The sequence below is a fragment of the Dipodomys merriami genome, unplaced genomic scaffold, assembly GCF_024711535.1.
Source record: "Dipodomys merriami isolate MVZ:Mamm:240054 unplaced genomic scaffold, mDipMer1.0.p SCAF_2, whole genome shotgun sequence".
NCBI classification, from domain to species: Eukaryota; Metazoa; Chordata; class Mammalia; order Rodentia; family Heteromyidae; genus Dipodomys; species Dipodomys merriami.
Window position 1 is genome coordinate 63476012 of NW_027203381.1, and position 20578 is coordinate 63496589.

The 20578-nt window shown below is 42.0% G+C and overlaps 1 protein-coding gene across 1 annotated transcript in view; it reads right to left on the minus strand.

The window, feature by feature from the left end:
* Positions 1-13047: 13047 nt before the first annotated feature.
* P3h2 (prolyl 3-hydroxylase 2) overlaps positions 13048-20578 on the minus strand; it is a 171130-nt gene continuing 163599 nt past the window's right edge. Inside the window, exons 14-15 of the mRNA XM_070029825.1 lie at positions 20097-20237; positions 13048-14519 (exon numbers count right to left, since the gene is read on the minus strand). Coding sequence (XP_069885926.1) covers positions 14427-14519; positions 20097-20237 — 234 coding nt within the window. The 3' untranslated portion in view covers positions 13048-14426. The remainder of the gene's footprint in view (positions 14520-20096; positions 20238-20578) is intronic.

Genomic DNA, 20578 nt, shown 5'->3' on the forward strand with positions numbered 1-20578 from the left:
CTTCTGCTCAGGCTGGCTTTGAACTGTGACCTTCAGATCTCAGCCTCCTGAGTAGCTAGGGTTATAGGCATGAGTGGACCTTCCAGGCCTTTGGGGTGTGTTATTTAGCACTCTGGGAAGACCTCAGAGGAACATGTCAGTAGATGGAGGAGGTGTTAATACATGAGCTTCAAATGGCTGGTGCAGAATGGAGAGGCTGGTATCTGTTGGTTGGATCTAAATGCAACCTACTTCCGGGATTGGAAACTGAAGTTCCCACAGCTACTCTGTAAAGACATAAGGGGATGATAAACACACCAATATGCCAACACACACACACACACACACACACACACACATACACACACACACACACACACACATGCACCAGGAACTGCCAAGAGAACATTTCAACAATGACGATCACAACACTTATCATTGTTGTGCTATCAAATGAGGTGACAGCAGCGAAATCCTATTGGACCACAGCAGCAGAGGAGGATGTGCCTGATAATCTGAGCAACACTGCAGATTTGGTTACTGGCGAGTAACTCACTGACCTCCTTGGGCTCAAGTTTGTCTCTGCAGCAGTAGCTGTACCTCAGAAGTAGAAAAACCAGTCTGGCCCCTTGAGCTTGGGTGCGTCAGTGCCGGCACTTAGAATTATCTCCTTTGGTTGGTTACCTCAGCCACTTGCACCCTGTCTCCACGTATCCTCTCTGAGATAGTGGCCACCAGCTTGTTTCTTCCACCAGAGAACCCATGGAAAGAAATATGCATGCATGGTGTGCATCTTTCCTTTTATGAGGAGATAGTGTTCCAGTGGGATAAACTAGAATTTTCATGTGCCCTCTCAATAGTCTTTGTCTATATTTGAGAATCGAACTATTCTTGGGGCTCTGACATAGGGCTAGTTGGAGTTCTAGTCCCAGACTGTATCACTGCAGGACTTTGTCACTCTCCAGGCAATTACGGCAACTCATCCCAAGGATGAAGCTTCACTGTAACCCTATTTTGAATGACCTGGCTCAGTTTGCCTGCTTTCTTTGGGCTTCTTTGCATATGGAATTCCCATGTCTCTTGCACACATGTTTTTCTCCCTTGAAACTTGCATGATGCTTTCTGTTCCCTTGCTAAGGGTCTCTTCCTTTCAGACTCCCTTTAATAAGCAAGTTCAGATTCTGGTTCTCACTTGCCATTGCCTCAATACCTCTCCTTGTAATATCCTTCAAGGGTCCTGAGCCTAAAACCTCATTTTGTAGTTGGAGAATAACAAGAACTAGAATTAGATCGTGTTTTTTCCCCATGTCCCCCCAGTCTTGAGCGGCTGAGCTAAAAGATATCATGTCATCCCATTGATCTTCTACTTTTTGATACCTTGAATGCTGTGGGTGAAACATTTATTTCTTCATTCAGTGAAGGACTGTGTTGTATAATATTTTTAAACTTTGGAAATAGAGCGACAAATAAATTCCTGTATTTAATCTACTTTTCTAGATGGGGGAAATCAGCCAATAAATAACGTCAACAAAACAGTCACATAAAATGAGAGCAGAAGTGTAGATAATAAGTGCAGGACACAATTAAAGTGAAGTTGCCAGGGTAGCCTTCCCTGGGGAGGTGTCCTTTGATCTCTACTGGATGGACAAGAGAGATTTGCCACATAGATACTGAGGAAAAAGTCTCATTTAGGCACAAGTAATAGTAAATGCAAAGACCCTGGGGCAGAAGCACTTTGGCTTGTTCCAGGAGTTGTAAGGAAAACAATCAGGAGGCCAGAAACAGTGGAAGGGTACTGGGATTAACTAAATCAGAGTACACTGTAAGGCAGACAGTTGAAAGAGACCTGGTTCCAGTCCATGGGCCACTGTAAGAGTGACAGGCAACAGATGAGAATGATTTCAACCAGAGGAATGATACAATCTCACATTGTTAAACTCTTTCTCTGGCTTTGTGTTAAGAATAGACTGGGGAAGCGGACAAGAAGAGAAGCAAGGAGAAAGGTTAGGACAGTAATTGGCAGAGGGATTTTGGTGGTCTGGACCTTGGTGCTGAGGGTGGGGTTGACATCCAAAAGCAGGGGTGTTGGACCTGGATGGGGTAATTAGGACTGTGAAAAAGGTCATGATAAGGGAAAGGAGGGTGGAGCTGACTACTTAGCCTGGAAGGGTAGGTGCTCACTGAAGGCTTCCCAAAGGAAGACTGTTCCAAAGCTAAAGTAGAAACATGATGTAGGGTGAACAACTCCCCACATTTACCCAGGATTATCCTGATCTTAACATTTCTTAGGAAATCACTCAGCTGGGAAGGCTTCCAAGTAAAGCCGGAGGGGTGGTAGAAGAATAAGAATGCCCTAGGTAGATTGAATAGAAAATAAACATCCAGACACAAGGAAAGGAGATGGTAGGGATCGGCAGCTAAGGGTAGACAAAGGCATGATGTAGTGTGGGGGAGAGATGCAGAGCTTCCAATGTGTACAGTTTATGGTGTCATAAAAACACCACAACTTTTCCTGATGTCACTGGAAGCATTTTAAGCAAGGAGCAATAATACTAATAACCTGGCAAGACTTTTCTTCAGTTTATTTTCTAAACTAAAAAAAAAAAAGAAGGTAAAAACTGAGAGAGCAAAGAGGTGACCCTGTCCAAAAAGGAATGTGCTCAGTAGCTGACTTATGTAACTGTAACTTTTTTATACATCACCTTTTAATAGCATTTTTAAAATGCTTGTTAAAAAAGGATGCTAATGATCACTTATACATTTTTAGGTAAAAGATGAGGAAGATGAAATTCATGAGTACAGTTTGAAATATATTTGCCTCTGGACATTCCAGACTAGTGTGGATTTGCTTTTAAATGCTCTAAGGAAGTTCTATGGTCCAGTTGACATTTCCCTTGTTTCCCAGCTTGAAGAAATGATACCATGAAATAACAATGGCTCAAATCTCACACTTGTGATTTTCTTTTTCTTTTTTTTCTTTAGTGACTGTGTCAGCCACTAGGCTGTTATTCCTTTTACCTTTAACATGTCTCCTCTTAGTCTTTGTCAAGTCAAAGACTACACCGTCAAATGCTCTTTGATAGGAATAGATTTAGTATGTGGAAGGAGGTCAGTAGAATTCCTCCTCTCAGCCATGGAGGCAGGTAATAACTGGGGGATATTGTCTGTAGCTAATTTAAAGCCAATGCAAAACCAATTAGAAGCCAGACTGCTTTGGATGGTTCCCATGTGCCCAAAATTTAGATAATGACAATGATAACATCTCCCTCAAACTGGGACAGACAGCTTCACTGTTCCTTCCCATCAACCTTGAGTGTTTAAGTGTTTTCTCCCTTATCAAAAAGGTCATCTGTTTTTTGCCTTCCAACTCACCTTATGCCAGTTCTGTTGGTGTGCTAACCAAGACACACAACGATCTAGCTCTGGCTTTTCCAAATTTCAGAGTCCTTCTTGAGATTGCATCCCCTGTGTAGCTTTCAGTCAAGCTTTAGCGAGATGCAACTTAACCCATTTATTCTTCATTCTTTATCCTCATTTCCAAGAGTTTATGTCACAAAATTCACTTTTCTCCTTCCATAGCAGGGAGAAAAACGAGTTTTATTCCTAATGTTAACCAGAGAATTCTGGTGTGACCTGACGCAAGTGAATGTCCTTCAAAGAAGTTCAAATTTCTCATTAGTGAGATTCAAATAATTCCTTTAGGGCTGAAGTCACAGAGTTACAGTAAGGGCCAAATGACATTATGCTAGTGAAAGCTGCTGCCCAGAGGGGCTAGGTTGATGATTCTACATGTCAGTGTGCTGGCAGTCAGTTATATGAAGATGTTCATGACAATGATGCAGGATCCTTTGTTTTTGCTTGGCTTGTCTATGTTGCCTGCAATATCTTTTGTCTTAACCATTCTTTATCATATTCATCATTTAAGGAACTGTTTTACATCAACTGCCTTGAACATTTTTTCCAGACTATGTAATCCTATCCTGAGCTCTTATCTTGAAAACCCTCTAAACCATGAACCCTTTGCCTCCAAGCTTGTACCTATTATCTTATTGTGTGAAGGTTTCGCATTTAGTCTGTTTTTACCACATGTGTTCATTTAGTTTGTTCTCATAGCAGAACTCCTTGGCAAAATGAGTGAGTGAATGAATGAATGCTCAGACAGCTCTTGCTTTTACCCCTCAAAGCAAATTATGCAAATAGTGCCCTCTGCTGCTGACCAATAAGTTTCTGTTTGTGTTTTTCATACTGTGAGAAAGCATTCACAATTTTCTGAGTAAATCACCTCTCTCTCAGTCTTTCTATCTCTCTCTGTCTTTGTGTGTGTGTGTGTCTCCCTTTGTGTCTGTCTGTTTCTCTGTTTTTCTGTGCAACATTTTTTTCTTCTCTTGTGCTCATAAACCAACAATAAGTATGCCATGGTGGCATAAGCCTATTTCAAATGTAATTGTATAAAAATAATTCCCAGGATTCTGAAGTTTTTTTCCCCTGGAATAATGCATTTACATCAAACAACAAAAGTTTCATGAGAGCTGGGAAAACATCTCTAGGGAATTTATAGGCATATTTTTTTCTATGAGACCAGAGATAGTAATAATATTCACTCCCTATATTCCCCCCATATATTTATCTATGGTCACAGTTAAATCTCCTGGTAACACATGACATAGGTATTATTGGTCTTGTATAGGTATTTTTGGTCTTTTCTTCACAAATGAAGAATAAAAATGAGTGGATTGGGAATATGTCTGTCTATCATCAAAGAACTAGTAAAAGACAGTAAGGGATGGGTGCCAGGTCTGTGTGACCCAAAGTCTGAATTCTTCTCTGCTATTCTCTATATGGATTCTGTATATGGGTCTGGAAGATGAGTCAGGAGTTCTGGTTTTGAGTACATCTAACACTTTTTTAGTAAATTTGAGAAAATCAACTCTCTCCCTCTCTCTGGGTATGTCTCTGGATATTTCTTTTTGTCTTATTGGGTCTCCACATTCCTCCCTCCCTCTCTTTTCTCTGTTTTTGTGTTTCTGTTTCTCAATCTCTTTCTCCCTCTCTCTCCCTTTCTCCCTCCCACCCCCTCTTCCTTAGTGTTTCCAAAGCTAAATATAGAGAGTATGGCTCTAGGGGAACTGACTTCAACTTTCAGTCAGTATTTGCTGGCTTTCCTTTGTTGAACTTTCCTTAGTACTTTCACCATGGCCTTCGTCACTTCAGTCCACTGGCTCTGAATTCAAATGCTGACCCCAGATCAACAATGAAAAACACCGTATGCTGGGCGTGGAGGCCACTTCAACCATCTTTCTATTGAATTTAGTAATCTTCCTGCATATAAACGAGGTGTTGACCCACATAATTCCAGGCGCAATGACAGTGTCCATCTTAATCCTGCAGAGAGGGTGGTTTAAAGTTTTGAGCATGATGATTAGTCATATTTGACTAATCAGTCTCAAATGAGTGTCATAGAGGCTAATGTGTCCCCAGTGATAGGAGTCCTTGGAGTCCCCAGAACTGCACCAGTGGTGCCCAGTCTTTGAAGTGGGGCATCAGGGCCCTCCTGGTGCAGGGAGCCACATCTGATATACTTAAGAAACAACAACAATATCAAAAATCAAAAACAAAAACTATCACTCAGAAGCCAAATGTCTGGAAGGAAAAATCTGTACCCTCTGCTTAGCCCTGCAGCCTGGAAGTTCAGAGGAGGCTCAGAGTGCTCCTGTGAGGAAACCAGGGCATGTCTGGACACAACAGTAATTATGCCTGACCCTCTCAGAGCAGAGGCTCCAACCATCTTGCTCAAGACAGTCGCCTCCTTCTGTATTTCCACTTAAATACCAAGAAGAGAGAGAGAGAGAGAGAGAGAGAGAGAGAGAGAGAGAGAGAGAGAGAGAGAGAGAGAGAGAGAGAGAGAGAGAGAGAGAGAGAGAGAGAGGGAGGGAGGGAAAGAGGGAGGGAGGGGGGACAGAGAGGGAGAAGGGGAGAGAGAGGAGAGAGAGAGAGAGATGGAGGGAGGGAGAGAGAGGGAGGGAGAGAGAACATGTGTGTGGTGGAAAACCGAGGTCAAATAGTTCATAAGAACTACTTGTAGAGTTACCTGAAAACCTGAAAAGGGCTTACACTGAAATCTGTCATAAGAAAGTAGAGCCATTGCATTTTATTCCTAGGAAACTGGCATTCTAGAGTTTGACTGAAAAAGTCAAATTATGTCCGTCGCTGGTGTCTCAGGCCTATAATTTTAACTATCCAGGAGGTTGAGATCTGAGGATTGACGATTTGAGGTCAGCCTAAGCAGATATATCTGGGAACCTCTGACCTCCAACTCACCAACAGCAGTAGGAATATGACCTACAGAGGAAATGCTAAGGCAGAACATTAGTCCTTGAGCTCAAGCCCCAGTACCAGCACACGTGTGCACACACACACACACACACACACACACACACACACACACACACACACACACATGTCAAATTATTTATGCACTAAAGTTTCCTTTCCCCTACTTATGAGTAGTAATTACATCTCCTGAGATGTTGCACAAAGCTTAGTCACTCCAGGGCTAAATGATGCAGTGAGCAGCATTCTTCTGAGAATATATTCTCTGTGCAATCCAAGGAATTCTTTCAGTGCCCTCCATACCAGATTTCTGCTTGATACTAGTATAAATTAGAATAAGTTGCCTATTAAATATACCCAGGAGACAACTGCGTGGAAAAACATGACACGGCTTAGTCTTGGAAACTGACAACGTAGTAAAACCTACTCTTTATTTAATTACCAATATTAACTTCAAATAAATAGAATTCTAGTTTATTTTATCTTGCAAGAAAACCATCTCCTGAAATTCTAAACTTCAAATACATGTATGCTTAAAGCAGTGTTCAGAAAATGTTACATGATAAATTAAACAGGACTCTAAACATTCACCCCCTGAGACCAAAGAAGGACATTCTTAGGAGAGGATCACAAGGGATTAATAGCTACATGCATATGATCATATAAAATGATGCTTATTGAAATGAACTTCAAGAAATAAAAACAAGAGGTTTTTGGGTGTTTTTGTTTTTTGTTTTGTTCAGTCATGGGGCTTGAACTCTGGACCTGGGTGCTGTCCCTCAGCTCTTCAGCTCAAGGTTAGTGCTCTACCACTTGAGCCATAGCAGCATTTCTGGTTTTCTGGTGGTTAACTGGAGATAAAGAGTCTCACGGGCTTTCCTGCCCGGGCTGGCTTTGAACCATGATCCTCAGATCTCAGCCTCCTGAGTAGCTAGGATTACAGATGTGAGCCCAGTGCCCAGCTACAAGAGGTTTTTTATTGTACTGTTTGTGGATTTTTTCCCCTGTTTTTTCCCTTTTGTTGCTATTTTTTGCTTTCTGTATCCTTTGACTTATATGTAAATTTATCTGATTTGGGGAGAGGAAGGGGAAATCCAGAAATGGTGGGACAAAGTGAAATAATTCAGCAGTGATACTCACTAGACACTATGTTGGAAATGAACTATACAACTGGGGGTAGGGAGGGAGATCGGGAGGGAAAACACTGGGAGAAAATGAGGGGGGAGGGACACTGTTCAAAAAGAAATGTACTCATTACCTGACTTATGTAACTGTAACCCTTCCGTATATCACCTTTAAAATAAAAATTTAGCAAAACACTGGAATATCATGAGAAATCAAAATATTCTTTGGTGACAGAAGCCTTGAAGCCAGTTTCTGAACCCTGGGGACTCTATAATTTACTCAGAATCTAAAGAATATGGTGGTTGTGTAAGACGTTCAAAGGCATATGCAAAGTTCAAACCAAAAAACAGGCAGCAAGAACAAACAAAATAAGTATGATTGGACGCCTGTTGCATAATGTCTTCTTTGACCCTTTGGCTTTAAGTGAAATAAATTGGCTCTATTAACTCCTGTTGGATGATTTGTTTCCTGTGATTCCCAAGGATTCTGAAACTCTACTCTCTGTACAAAAAAGAAAAAAAGAAAAGAGATCCTAAAGAGAGCAATACATGGCTCTCTGATTTTGTTAAAAGAGAGTAACTGAGGTTACCAACATGGTTTCAGCTTTTAAAACATCATATCCCTGAGGGTTGGAATGTCCTCATCATTCCAACTCCTAACATGAAAGGGTGAGGGTTTTCTTGGACAGGCTCCAGGGCATGAGGGATAGAAAGTTTCATGGGTTCAAAGGTAGAGGGAAAGCTCCCAGGGAGCCCAGGGGCTCCAATTGTCTGACCAGAAGCCACCTTTGACCGTGGCTTCTCTCTTCCTCTCCATTGAGAAGCATGTTCCTCCAGGGCTCTTTTCCCCACCCACTTAAATAATACCTCCTTCAGAAGGGAATGAAATCAAACTTCCTCTTTAACTGGTATTTATTTGGATTTTCACAGCATTCATTAAAGTATTTTCCCAAGGCAACCTGTAGTAAAGAGCTCATTCCACTCCACCCCAAAATACCAACTTTAATAGGGACTCTCTTTACTTCTCTAAAGAAGGCTCCATGTTTTAGAATCCAAGAAACCACACAGTTGAAATATGCGGCTTTTTCGTTGAAGACACTGTGGTGAAGAGTAAAGTCAGCTGACTCATAACCTGCTCATTGGTGGCAGAAGGGGTGCTTAAGAAGCAGTTTAACTGTCACCTCTCTGAAGCTTTCCTTGTTTTCAACTAACCCTCTTCTCTGAAACCAAGTGTTTTATTTTTGTTTTTGTTTTTCCTCCTACGTCCACCACATTCCCCCTAGGTGTAATGTACCGTATTTCATTTTGATCATTTTGTCTACACTGAATTTTTTTTTCATTTGATTTAGGGCTCTATAAAAACAGATGCAATTTTATTCATCTTTGAATACCTCTCTCAACCTACTCCTTAATAGCCACTGAAAAACAACTAGAGGAATGGATTAAACAATTGCCAGAGATTCACCATTCCACAACTTTCCCTGTGACTATTCAGCTTACCTATTTACAAAAATGAAGATGGCATTACATGTCTCTTGAGATAATTATGTAGTTATATATGATTGCTAAGTGCTTTAAGACCATAAAAATGCCAACCATGATTATAACCTTTCGAAACAATGGGCTATACTGTGAACAAGTGGAAAAAAAAGATGACACATAACACTAATGCTTCTTGCTCAGCCCCTGCTTCTATCCCCACCCAACATCAGATAGTAACGCAAATGTGAAAACTTGATTCTGGAAAGAGGAAGGAGGGTTTGTTTAACGAGGGTCTGTAGGATTTCTAGGACCTCTGCCATTGAACAGTCATCATGCAGGAAGATTCCCAGTGTGACTAAGGCCCAGGGCAAAGTTTTCCACATAGTCATATAACATATGAATGGCACCTAGTTCATAGTTGAGATGAAAACTAGTGAAAAAGGGTTTGCTCAAATCTATTCAAAGTTGGTTGACCTTTTAAGAAGAGATGAGTAATGTAGGACTGAGACTGTTCAGGAAAAGAGTGAACAAATTCTATCCTGGATTTCCTCCTGGCTGACCTACCAGAGAAAGGAAGTTTTCCTTTTTTCCTTCTTCTTCCACTTTTTTTGTATCATATAAAGCAACCAGAAGAAGAATCTTGTGAGTTGAATACATGGGGTGTTCAGATTTTCCTCTCCAGTAGGATTGACAGGAAAATAGAGGACACAAGGGCATCTTGTCTGGCTGTTGTGGGGAGTCCTCAATAAGATTTTTGAAGGCAGAAGTGACTCATGAATCGACTGTTCACATGGCTGCTGCCATCCATTGTCAAGCAAGCCAGGATCAATGATCAGATTGTTCCAGACTTGACATTGTCTGGCCTCAGAGGTCAGCAGTGAGCCCCAGAACACATCATGATTTACCCAAGGGGAAGGAAGAGAGGGAGAACTCTCACAAGCAGGCATCCGCAGCTCCAGCCCAACAGTGAGCTCAAACAGTAGTTGATGTGACTTGTCTCGATGTGTCTGAAGATATCACCCAGGTCCAAAACAAAACAAGTCCTCTGTCTCCTCTTGGAAGCCTCACACTCCCCAGGAGTGGAGGATTTGTGGGTGGGCTGCTGTAATGGTGTTGAGGATGTCATTGTACATCACAGACATCTTAGCAGGAGGTGGAAAGAGCAGAACCATGGACTGGTGGTTTCAGAAATTTTGCCAAATGGCTCCTGTTTCCCTGAAGAGTTTTCCAGCTGTGGGATCGGTTCAACTTCTCACAACTTCTCAGTCACCTCCAAACGCTTACTGCCTTGGCATGAGAAGCTGGTGAGGTGACCTTCATCTCTCCCCGCTTGACGTCAGTGAGGGAGTTGTTCCCTGTGGCTGTCTTATGTGAAATAATTCAGCATTCGTACTTCAATTAAAATCCATAGGTATATATTATTAAATGGTACTGACTCATTCCGTGGCTTGTTTTCAGCTGAATGAGAGCCAAACACGTAAACTAAAATAAAATAAACTTATCTCTGTGTGTGAATGATGAAAAAATACTCTTAAAACTAGGATTTCATAAATAATAATAATAAAAAACTAGGATTTCCTTGTCAGCGGACCAGGCAGTAAATAAAGAAGGTACTTCACATATAAAGGTATTTCTCTGCTGTCTGGCAGTCTCTTATAAACAAGGAATTCTATGCTCAAGATTACTTCGGTCTTTGAGGGAGAAATAGAGGACACCTGACCAGACTCTTCTTCCTCTTTGTGAGCATAAAAGCTATACTGAGAATTAGGTTTGTTTCAGAAATGAGGTACTAGTAGCTTACATTTCAAATCCTAGTGACTCTGGAAGCTGAGATCTGAGGACTGTAATTCAAGCAGACAAATCTGAGAGTTTTAACTCCAATTAACCACCAAAAAGCTGGAAGGAGAGGTGTAGCTCAAGTGGTTGAGCACTTGCCTCAAAGAAAAGAGTACAAGGCACTGAGTTTAAGCTCCAGTGCTAGCATACACACACACACCCAAAACAGAGCCTTATTAAATTGAATTATGCAACTCATATTCAATCTATCACAGGAGAGGAAGTAAGTATATCATCACACATTACAGGAAAACATAAAGGAATTTGCTTGATCTCAGAAAACAAAACTTACTCTTCAATTATTTCATATTCAACATGCTTAGGAGGATGAAGAAAAGCCCTGGTTCTTTTTGAAACTCCTCTCAGGCTCAAAATACCATGCTTACAGTTCAGACGTGGTTTTGAGCTGTGACCACAGGTGGTCACTGAACTCCTTTCCAAGTTCTTTCCGTCTTGCAAAACAGACAATAGAGCCCAGGCCCAGAGCTCTCTTTGACACCCATGTGTGAACATGCATTTAACACAATAACAAAGAACAAAAACTTTGGGAATGGTAGAACTTCTTTTGCACAAGGCCAGAACAGCCATGGAAACCAACATTCATTTATAAGTGATACAGCTGAAGAATGGTAGTTGTACAAACAGGGCTTGTTCAGGGCTCTCTGCAGTTACCTCTTCTGTGTGAACTGGAAAAGAGTGCCCCTTCCGGACAGACACAGTAGTGCAAACCTATGGGTTATCTTTGGCAAAATAGCAAAAAAGGAAGCCTTGTGCTTAGGTTCTAGTCCCCAAGAGCCCTTAGCCAGATATTCTTACATAAGCATATCCAACAGCCTGAGCTGTATCTCTGCTTCTTCCTGCTCTAAGTCTGTAAAGCTTAGGATTACTCATCCTTGGGCCTCCATTCTTAACCAAAAGGAAAGATGGAACTGAATTGTGGTTTCTGTGGTTTTCTTCAGTTCTCAAAGCCACAAGAAAACACCATGAGTTTTTCCAAAGGACACTTTAACATATAGATTGTGATTTCTGAGTTTGATTTTTTTTAAGTCATCTGCTGGCACTCCCTAAATATTTGAATGAAATTATGTATGGCTTGATGTGGGAGAGATTAACAACTCAATGCTCTGCTCTATGCATGATGTTCTAGGTGTAAAGCAACGGGATTAACCAGCCAAACAGGAATCTCTACTCTGTGCTGTCAGCAAATGACACAAGATGTGAATCTCACACAGCGGCATCCACCAGAGTCTTTATCCACTTTCCGTGGGACCGCACTTCAGACTCAGCTGAAGTTGCTGCTCCCAGAGTGTGCATTGCACCTAGGAAGTAAGAACTGCATGGAGCCAACGTGTGTTTTCTTTGTTGATGCCTTGTTGCCAGAAAACAGAAATGCGATCCTTGCCCAGATCTTCCTACTGGCACTTCTGAGCGTCAGTTAGTACTTCACAGTAGAACAAATAAATAACAGTCTACTTCAAGTCTCAAGAACTCTGAGTCCTAAAATTGAGTTTCAAGTTTCATAGGCATTTACATGTTGGATGAACCCATTCACGCGTCTCTAAACATTAGCAGAAAGAACGTTGGCTGTATCTTTTAACCATTTCTACAATTATTATCACTTTAGTTTGGTTTTTGTTTTGTATCTTGAGCAAGAAAGGGGTTCTAGAAATATTTATAATAACCAATGATGTCATTTTTTAGAAAAGAAATTCAAAGCCCAGAAAGGGACAGAGACTAGCTCCAGGTCACACAGCAGGGTAAATCTGATAGGGCGGGGATTAGTATCTAATGCCCTTTCTACTCTTCCAAGATGGAAATGTAACCAGGAGGGTTTGGTGGAAAGCAGATGGCACAAAAATCACTGTAACTGCAATTTTCAGTCTCAATGGGTGAACGCTGTTACCATTCATTGGGATCACACTTGACAGAAAGTATATCTTACCAGTGCCCATCAGGAGGTAAGCCCCATCTCCCATGGTTCAGGTAGCACAAGTTCCCAGAGGCCAGAGCAATCCCCGAAGACAGTGAGTGATGTCCCTAGCAAGGGACTGGGTCTGCTCCATGCTGGGACAGAGAAGCAGACATCCAGTTGATGATCAGATCAACCCTTGGCTTTCTTAACCATCTTTAACATGGTCAAAGCAGGGTTTTCATTTTCTTGGAGCCTCTATAATGGTGAGCAAAATAGTCATGGCCCACCATTGCTCCTGGATTGTCCAGAGCCCCTGTATGATCCCCAAACCAGTATCCCAACATACAAAGGAGACATTCTGGGGAACAGAAATAAAAGCAGATCTCAAAGTAAGAGTGTGTGTGTTGTTTTTTTAATTAAATAATTCAGACACAAGCGCGGGTCTGTCCGCTGGATAGCAGCAATGAGGAGGGAACACTGAGATACAGGCAGGGATGGCTGGAATCAGACTCTTTTCTTTCGAAGTACAACATGCTCCTTTTTCCGGTGATGGGCTCTCTCTGGCAGCCAGACGGGGTTAAAGATTCTCTTCTGAAGCCACTAGAGACCCATTCTGTTTCAACTTTTCTATACTTGTTGTTTTGTTTCACTTTGCTCTTTTCTTTTCTCTATAATTCAGACTGGCCTCAAACTCATCTCGCTAAGTGCTGGGATTATAGGCGTGAACCACCATGCCCGGTCTATATGATACAACTCCATATAGTCCTTTCCATCACACAGTGGAGAAGAATGGCAACTTCCAGTGTATGTTTATTGTCTGGGCTTCCCTGTTTCATACAGGACTCATCTGAGAGGTGCCTTCCTAGAGTCTGGGCAGGGCGGGGGGAAGAGGGGAGCTTCTGTCTCCTCAATATCTGAGGCAGTGCAGACTCTGCCTGAAGCTCCAAAGACCTGAAGCCGAGCTGATCCTGGAGGATCCAAGTGTATGAAGTGTATGGCTGTCAGCCCCAGAAAGAATATGGAGGAGAGGCCCTGGGCCACACAGGCCTTATGGGCCAAGCACACAGCTGTGCCCTTGCTAAGAACCAGCTGAGGTACTGAGATGTTGGATGTGCAGCAAATTAACTGTGTTTAATGTGTGTGTGTGTGTTGATGTGTGTGGTATGTGCGGTACGTGTGTTGTATGTGTATGTGTGTTTGCATATGTGCATTTGTATGTGTATACAGTATTGTTGTAGAATATTTGTATTTATTTTGATGTAGTAGGTGTGGTGGTATTTGTGTGTGTGTGTCTGCTTGTGTGTGGTGTCTGTGGTATGTATGTGCTATGTGTCTGCTTATGTGGCATATGTGTGGGTAGTGTGTGTCTGTGTGGCACACATGTTTCTGTGTTCTCTGTGATGAATGTGAGTATGACATCTATGTGGTGTGTTTATGTTTGCATGTTGTGTGATATGTGAGTGTTCATGTGTGAGTAGTGTTATACGTGCTTGCATGAGGGGTGTGTGTGTGTGTGTGTGTGTGTGTGTGTGTGTGTGTGTGTGTGTGTTCGGAGTATAGAGAAGTGACTGAGCTTGGAGAGATGAACTAGCACACTAATGGACACCAAGTGGTATAGGAGCACAGTTTTGGCAGAAAAATGGAGGTTCTGGTGACTCCTAGTATCCGGTTAACTTATACCATGGCTCTGTACAAAAATAAAACAGTTCTTCTAAGATTAACAATTTAAATAAATATCTGATAGAACTCTCTTTCCCGTTTGTTTATAGCTCATCTCTGGGGTTGATATTCACTTCATGCTTCCCTTGCTGTTCCCGGTCCAGGATGGCGATCACCTCATCGGCCTGTATTCGCTCCTGCAAGCAACAACAACAAAAAGACAAGGGACACATTTGTGTTACCAGCAGGATGATCAGTCTCCTTGCAGATGCTTTCTGAACACTTCCAGGCAGCCATCTTGGCATGGAGGGTTGATAAACCCAGCCAGGGATTCAAAGGACTTCATCCCCAGACTCGTGTCTTCTGCAGACGTCCCTATGTTCTGAAACCATTACCCTCCAAGATTCCTTTCCTGCAGCCAGCTCTCATGTTGAATGAGCTCCTTGCTAATTCACGGTCCCCTCAGCTTCTCCAGCATCATGCAATGTTCAGAGGCATGCATCCTTCACCACATGTACCCTTCTACACCCATAAGCCTCTTCTGCTCTTCCTATTTCTAGGTAAACACCTCTACACTGCTCACTCCTTTGTCTTGAAAAAGCCATGGTTTCTTGCATGTGGTGTGTCATTGGCTGGCTTCTGTCCGCTCTGCCAAATTTTCTCATCATTGGCACTACTGACATTTTAGTAGTGCCAGGTAATTTCTTTATGGGGTGAGATGGGGGTCCTCTATTTTCTTAGGGTGTTCAGCAACATCTCTGGCCTCTACTTACTGCAGGACACTAAACAGTAACACCAATGGCTAAGTTGTGACAGCTAAAAATGTCTCCAGATATTGCCACACACCCCTAGGGGGCAGTGTGTCCTCTCCTGAGTGCCAGTGGTTGAGGTGGTCAGCATTGTGTAACTCAGGACTTCAGATGTCCCCAGATTGCTGGATTCTTCCTTCCTATCCCTGTCCTTGATGGATCTGCGTGAATGAGCCAAATGAGCTGCCTCTGCATACCCAGCCTCCGGAGGTCCAGTACCTCCACTTCTACACTGTGATCCAGCTTTGCACACCTCCCACCTGCTCCGTCACCTTTCTTGTCTGAGTCCATGTGGCTAGCTAGAATCATCCTTTGGATCCAGAGGTTGCTCCGACTATGGGAATCTCTGGGGGAGGCCCAAGGGCCCTGCACCATTTAGAATAAAAGTCACCTTAAAAACAATTTTGGCCGCGCTGGGGTTTGATTGATAATATCACACGTGCCAAGCAAGTGTTGACCACTGGAGCCACATCTCCAGCCCTTTTTACTTTTAATTGTTTTCCAGATGAGATCTTGTATTTTCTGCTCAGGGCCAGATTTTCCTACTTACATTTTTTTTGTTGTTTGTTTTGGCTTTTAGGTCCAAGACCAGGACTCAAATTTGGTACCTGACACTTCTGCTCATTGGCAGCTAAGCCACGTCTCCAAGCCCTTATACTTCCTATGTGACTTAAGATCACAAGTGTGAACCACCATATCCTGTTTGTCTGCTTGTTTGTTGTTTGCTGTTGTTTTGGTAGGTCATGGGGTTTGAACTTGGGGCTTCAGTGCTGTCTCTGAGCTCTTTTGCTCAAGCTTAGTGCTCTACTACTTTGAGCCACAGTGCCACTTCCGACGTTCTGGGGGTTAATTGGAGATAAGAGTCTCACATATTTTCCTGCCCAGGCTGGCTTTGAATCACGATCCTTAGATCTCAACCTCCTGAGTATCTAGGATTGTTGGTGTGAGCCACTAGTGTCCCACTTCACACCTTGTTTGTTGGTTGAGACATGGTCTTACTAACTTCTTAATTGGCTTGTCCTCAAGCCATGAGTATCTGGGTTTCATATGTGCCCTACCAGTCTGGCTTGAAATTCACATTTCTTAATGAACCTGTATAATAGGATGCCTGCCCCTTCTGCACTTTCTTTCCATATCACTCTCGTCTGCACACACATTCAGCCAGTCTGGCCTTCTCTACATATTGTGGATTGTATTCCTGTCTGCTAGGCATTGAATTGAAGATGCTGCACCGGAGAAGCTCTCATTTTAACACTCAGTCACACACTACTCTCTCCCTCCTTTCTCCTTCTTCCCTCCTTTCCTTCATGTTTGGATTGTATGGCAGTACTGGGATTTGAACTTGAGGCCCAGCAAGCACAGAACCTTTCAAGCCACACTCTCAAACCTTTTTTGCTGAGAGTTTATTTTTCAGATATGGTTTCAGGTTTTTGCTAAGGGACATGCTCAGACTTAAAGCCTATGTAGCTGGATTAAAATGTACACCACCACGCCTTGGTGTGAGATAGAGGTCTTGCTTACTTTTTGCCCATTTGGGCACTGAACTGTAATCCTCCTATATCTGCCTCTGAAGTAGCTGAGATTGTAGAAGTGAGATTCTGTAGCTGTGTTTTGTTTTATTGTCCACACATTACTTATTACTCTCAGAAAATCTCTGAATTATTGATATTCTTACTTATTTGTTATCTGTCTCTTTCCTCTACAACATTAGCTCCAAAATAGTAAGGAATTCTATTTTCTTAGTCGTTGCCGTATTTCTAGTGCCTACAAAGGCTACTGACATTTTGCAAAGGCTCCATTGTATTGATGACATTATACTGATTCCTGTCTTTGAAAATGCCTCTCCCTAAACAATGTAACTCATTCTGTAAAGCTTATTTCAAATGCCATTTGCTACAGCCAAATTTTTCTTTGGATTTTACTTTTTTGGCCCTGGATTAACCCTCCTCAAAAACAGGGGTTATTTCTTATTCACTTCCTCTCCCTCACTGGTAGTCTCCAGCACAGAAGGTACCATTGAAGATGATCTTGACGCAATAACAACAATAAGAACCAAGATGCAAAATAATAGGAAACAAAATTTTCATGCCTAAAATCATGCCCGATGTTATTGCAAGAAAAAGGGGAGAACAATTTCAATACTGAACAAATTGGCACACATGAAAAGATTTCATATCTGATAACCTCAGGAAGCTATCACAACCTAGCTATGTAGGAGGCTGAGACATAGAGGATTACAGTTTAAGTCCTGGCAGAAAAGTCTGTGAGACTCCATCTAATTAACCAGTAGGAAAACAGACTGGAAACATGGCTCAATGATAGAGAAGCAAAATAAGAGCTCAAGGCCCTAAGTTAAAGCTTTCATGTAGAAGGAGGAAGTGGAGGAAGAAAAGAACGAGGAAAAAGAGGAGGAAGAAGAGGGCACTCTCATGAAGGGAAGAAATTGAGAGCTGGAATTGATGCATTTCTAGCCTCCAACATCTTTTCATCCTTGAATGTGTATGTTAATAAATATGTCTTGAGACATTGTTTTAATCTGTGATGTTCATACCATCTGCTCATGGGGACATTTCACTGACAGGCTTTCCTGGCTCCAGGATCCAAAATGAGAAAAGGCATTTGAGCCATAAACTTCACCTGGAGAGCTTTAAAATTCTGGTATTCAGGTAACACCCTGAGTCAAATAATTCTGATCCTTAGTATTTTGTAAGGATCTCCAGGTGAGAAGCAAAAGTTGGGAAATCACTGAATAGGCTACATTTTCCTGTCATTTTTCCATTTGGCCACAAGATGTCGCTAATTGCCAAGCTGGGATTTTTGTAATTTTTATTTATTTATCGGTACTTTTCCATCAAAAGAAGTTCTTTCTTTTATTTCATTTTAGGCTCTGATGTTTCCTGATTAGGAAGGAACAGACAGCTCAGTTTGTGCTACTTTACTTAGGCAGAACAATGAGTCAGAGAGAATGATGAGTATATAATGGTGAGTTCACCTCCTGAGTAAGAACTGAGCTAGTGAGGTGATTTTTCAACCATTTATGATCTTCACAATCTATTCACTTACCTGGGTACCTTAGTCATTCTAGCAGGAGTGGTGCAGGTATTTTCAATGTGGAGAAATACAAGGCAATAAACAAAGTCCAGGTTAGCGGGAATGCTTAGCACCACTTGATGCTTTTAGGACTCTAGGACTTCAGGGACTGCTTTCTCTTTCCATGTGAGGCTTCTGTGTCTGAACTCCTGTGAGTTTTTCTGGATTCTTCCACTGCAAGCGACTTAGGGCTGTCTTCTCCTTCTCTCCCTTATGCAGGGGGTCTCACAAGCTCCTTGTAGTCAGTGACTATATTTCGTTCATCCCTATCCCCTAAGAGCCTACTTAGCAGTGTCCCAAGGACACAAGAGTTCTTCTCTAAAGACTGTCAAGTATATCCACAGAATACTCAGAGAACAGGAGGAACACTTTCTAGTCTGTCTTGGTGGAGAGTTGATGAGCATAAGGGGTCCTTTTTAAAGTATTTTCTGATGAAACTAGATTCCATTTAGGGATCCATAGAGGTAAGTTGGACTTAATGTCATTTTAAGAATATGATTTCATAGTGTCTCCACCACGCTGGGCTGGAGAAGACTGGAAGGCATTGGTGCTGGCCTGAGCCATGAGGCTTCAGCAGCAACTTCAGTGTTTCTGGCCAGGCTGCTTCCCAAGCTTCACTAATGCAGACAACTGTACTCAGCAGCGTTGGAGGGAACAATGGCTCCTCCTACAGTGGCCCAGGTATTTCTTCCTGGGTTCCACTGATGGGTCTCTATTCAGCCTCCTCCCAGGTAGACAGAGACTGCTGTGAATGAGGAATAACCACAGGATACGAGCAACTTGTCTTATTCAATCGAATCCCCAGCTACTTTAAATAGGATACTATTTCAATATTATTTTAATGCTAACATTAATATTTAACTAAATGTTAGCACGTGATTCAATGGTACTAATAAGCAATGCGTGTAACGTTATTTTCGTATTTTATTACTTTGATATCACTTTAATATTTTGTCATTAATATTTCAGTATGCAATGAAATTAAATGTCTTATGCAATTAAATTTTGACAGCCATTTTGGTATGTGAATATTAAATTAATATTTTAATATTTTAAATAATAAAATGTTTTAATATTTAACAACATCAATAAGTCACCATAATCTTGCATGCCCCCTAATCCTATTTTTTTGTGGGTGTTTCATAAACTCTGCAGTGCTGGCTTTTGAAGTGTGTGTGTGTGTGTGTGTGTGTGTGTGTGTGTGTGTGTGTGTGTGTGCGCACCTGTACTAGAGTTTGAATTTAGGGTCATCTCACTTAGCATTGTTTTGCCCACTGCTAGTGCTCTATCATGAGTCATGCCTCCATTTATGTTTTTTTGATAGTTAATTGGAGATAAGAGTGTCTAGTATTTATCTGCCAAATCTGGCTTCTCAGGCCTTAGTCTCTGGAGAAACTAGAATTATTGTGTGAATCCCCAGTGCTCAGCATCAGTGCTCTTTTTAATGTCTTGTAGTGAATACTACAATCTTTCTCACCCAGAGTGAGGTGCACTTCCCTGAGGATACTCCACTGCTCAGGAGCTCAGAACGGACAGGTGAGTGTGAACACCATTTTTGCAAATATCTTCATGCCTAGAATTAGAACTCTATGGATAAAGAATCACCTTCACAGCCCTTCTTCTTTTCCCCAGGACGTTATTACATAAGCTGGATGTGCAATCGGTAAGTCAGAATTAGGAAAAATTGGATCGGACAATTTTCTGTGGCTTAGAAGATGATGGCAGGTAGATTTCTATTACAAGCTAGAAATAATTCTATCAAAGCTTTGTCCAAATCTCAGGTCTCTGCTGGGTATGGGCCAAGTTGAAGGGCTCGTTGGCAAAGGTCTGTTGGCAAAGCAGGCCTCCCTGACCTGCAGATGTGTGCAGACTCACCAGCTCTCTGTACAGTGGGTCCAGGGTAAACCACAGAGCCACGGCACACCTCTGGCCTTTGGTGACGGCCTTCACTCCGTGCGGGTTCTCTCCTCCTGACGAGAAGCTGATCATGCGCCCACACTTGGGTTTTATTGAGGCCTGATAAAGAAAGTAAAAACAAGGCTGTCAATCCTTTATCCTGAACATTTCCCTCTGGGATCTTGTGTGTGAAGATTTGAATCACAGCAACACAAAACAAACCAACAAACCAACAATAGAATCCTGAAGTGGAAGAAGACATAGATCACCTCCATGTTCTTACCCATAACAGTTATAATTCATAAAATAGCAACTTTTAGGTCCCAGGTATATTACAGCACACATGTAAGTTCTCATGTGTTGTAGTGATGACCTACACATTCCAAGAAAGCTAATTCATGCATACAACATCTGTGCATTAGATAAGTACATTGACCATGGATGGCATTATAAAGAAATCG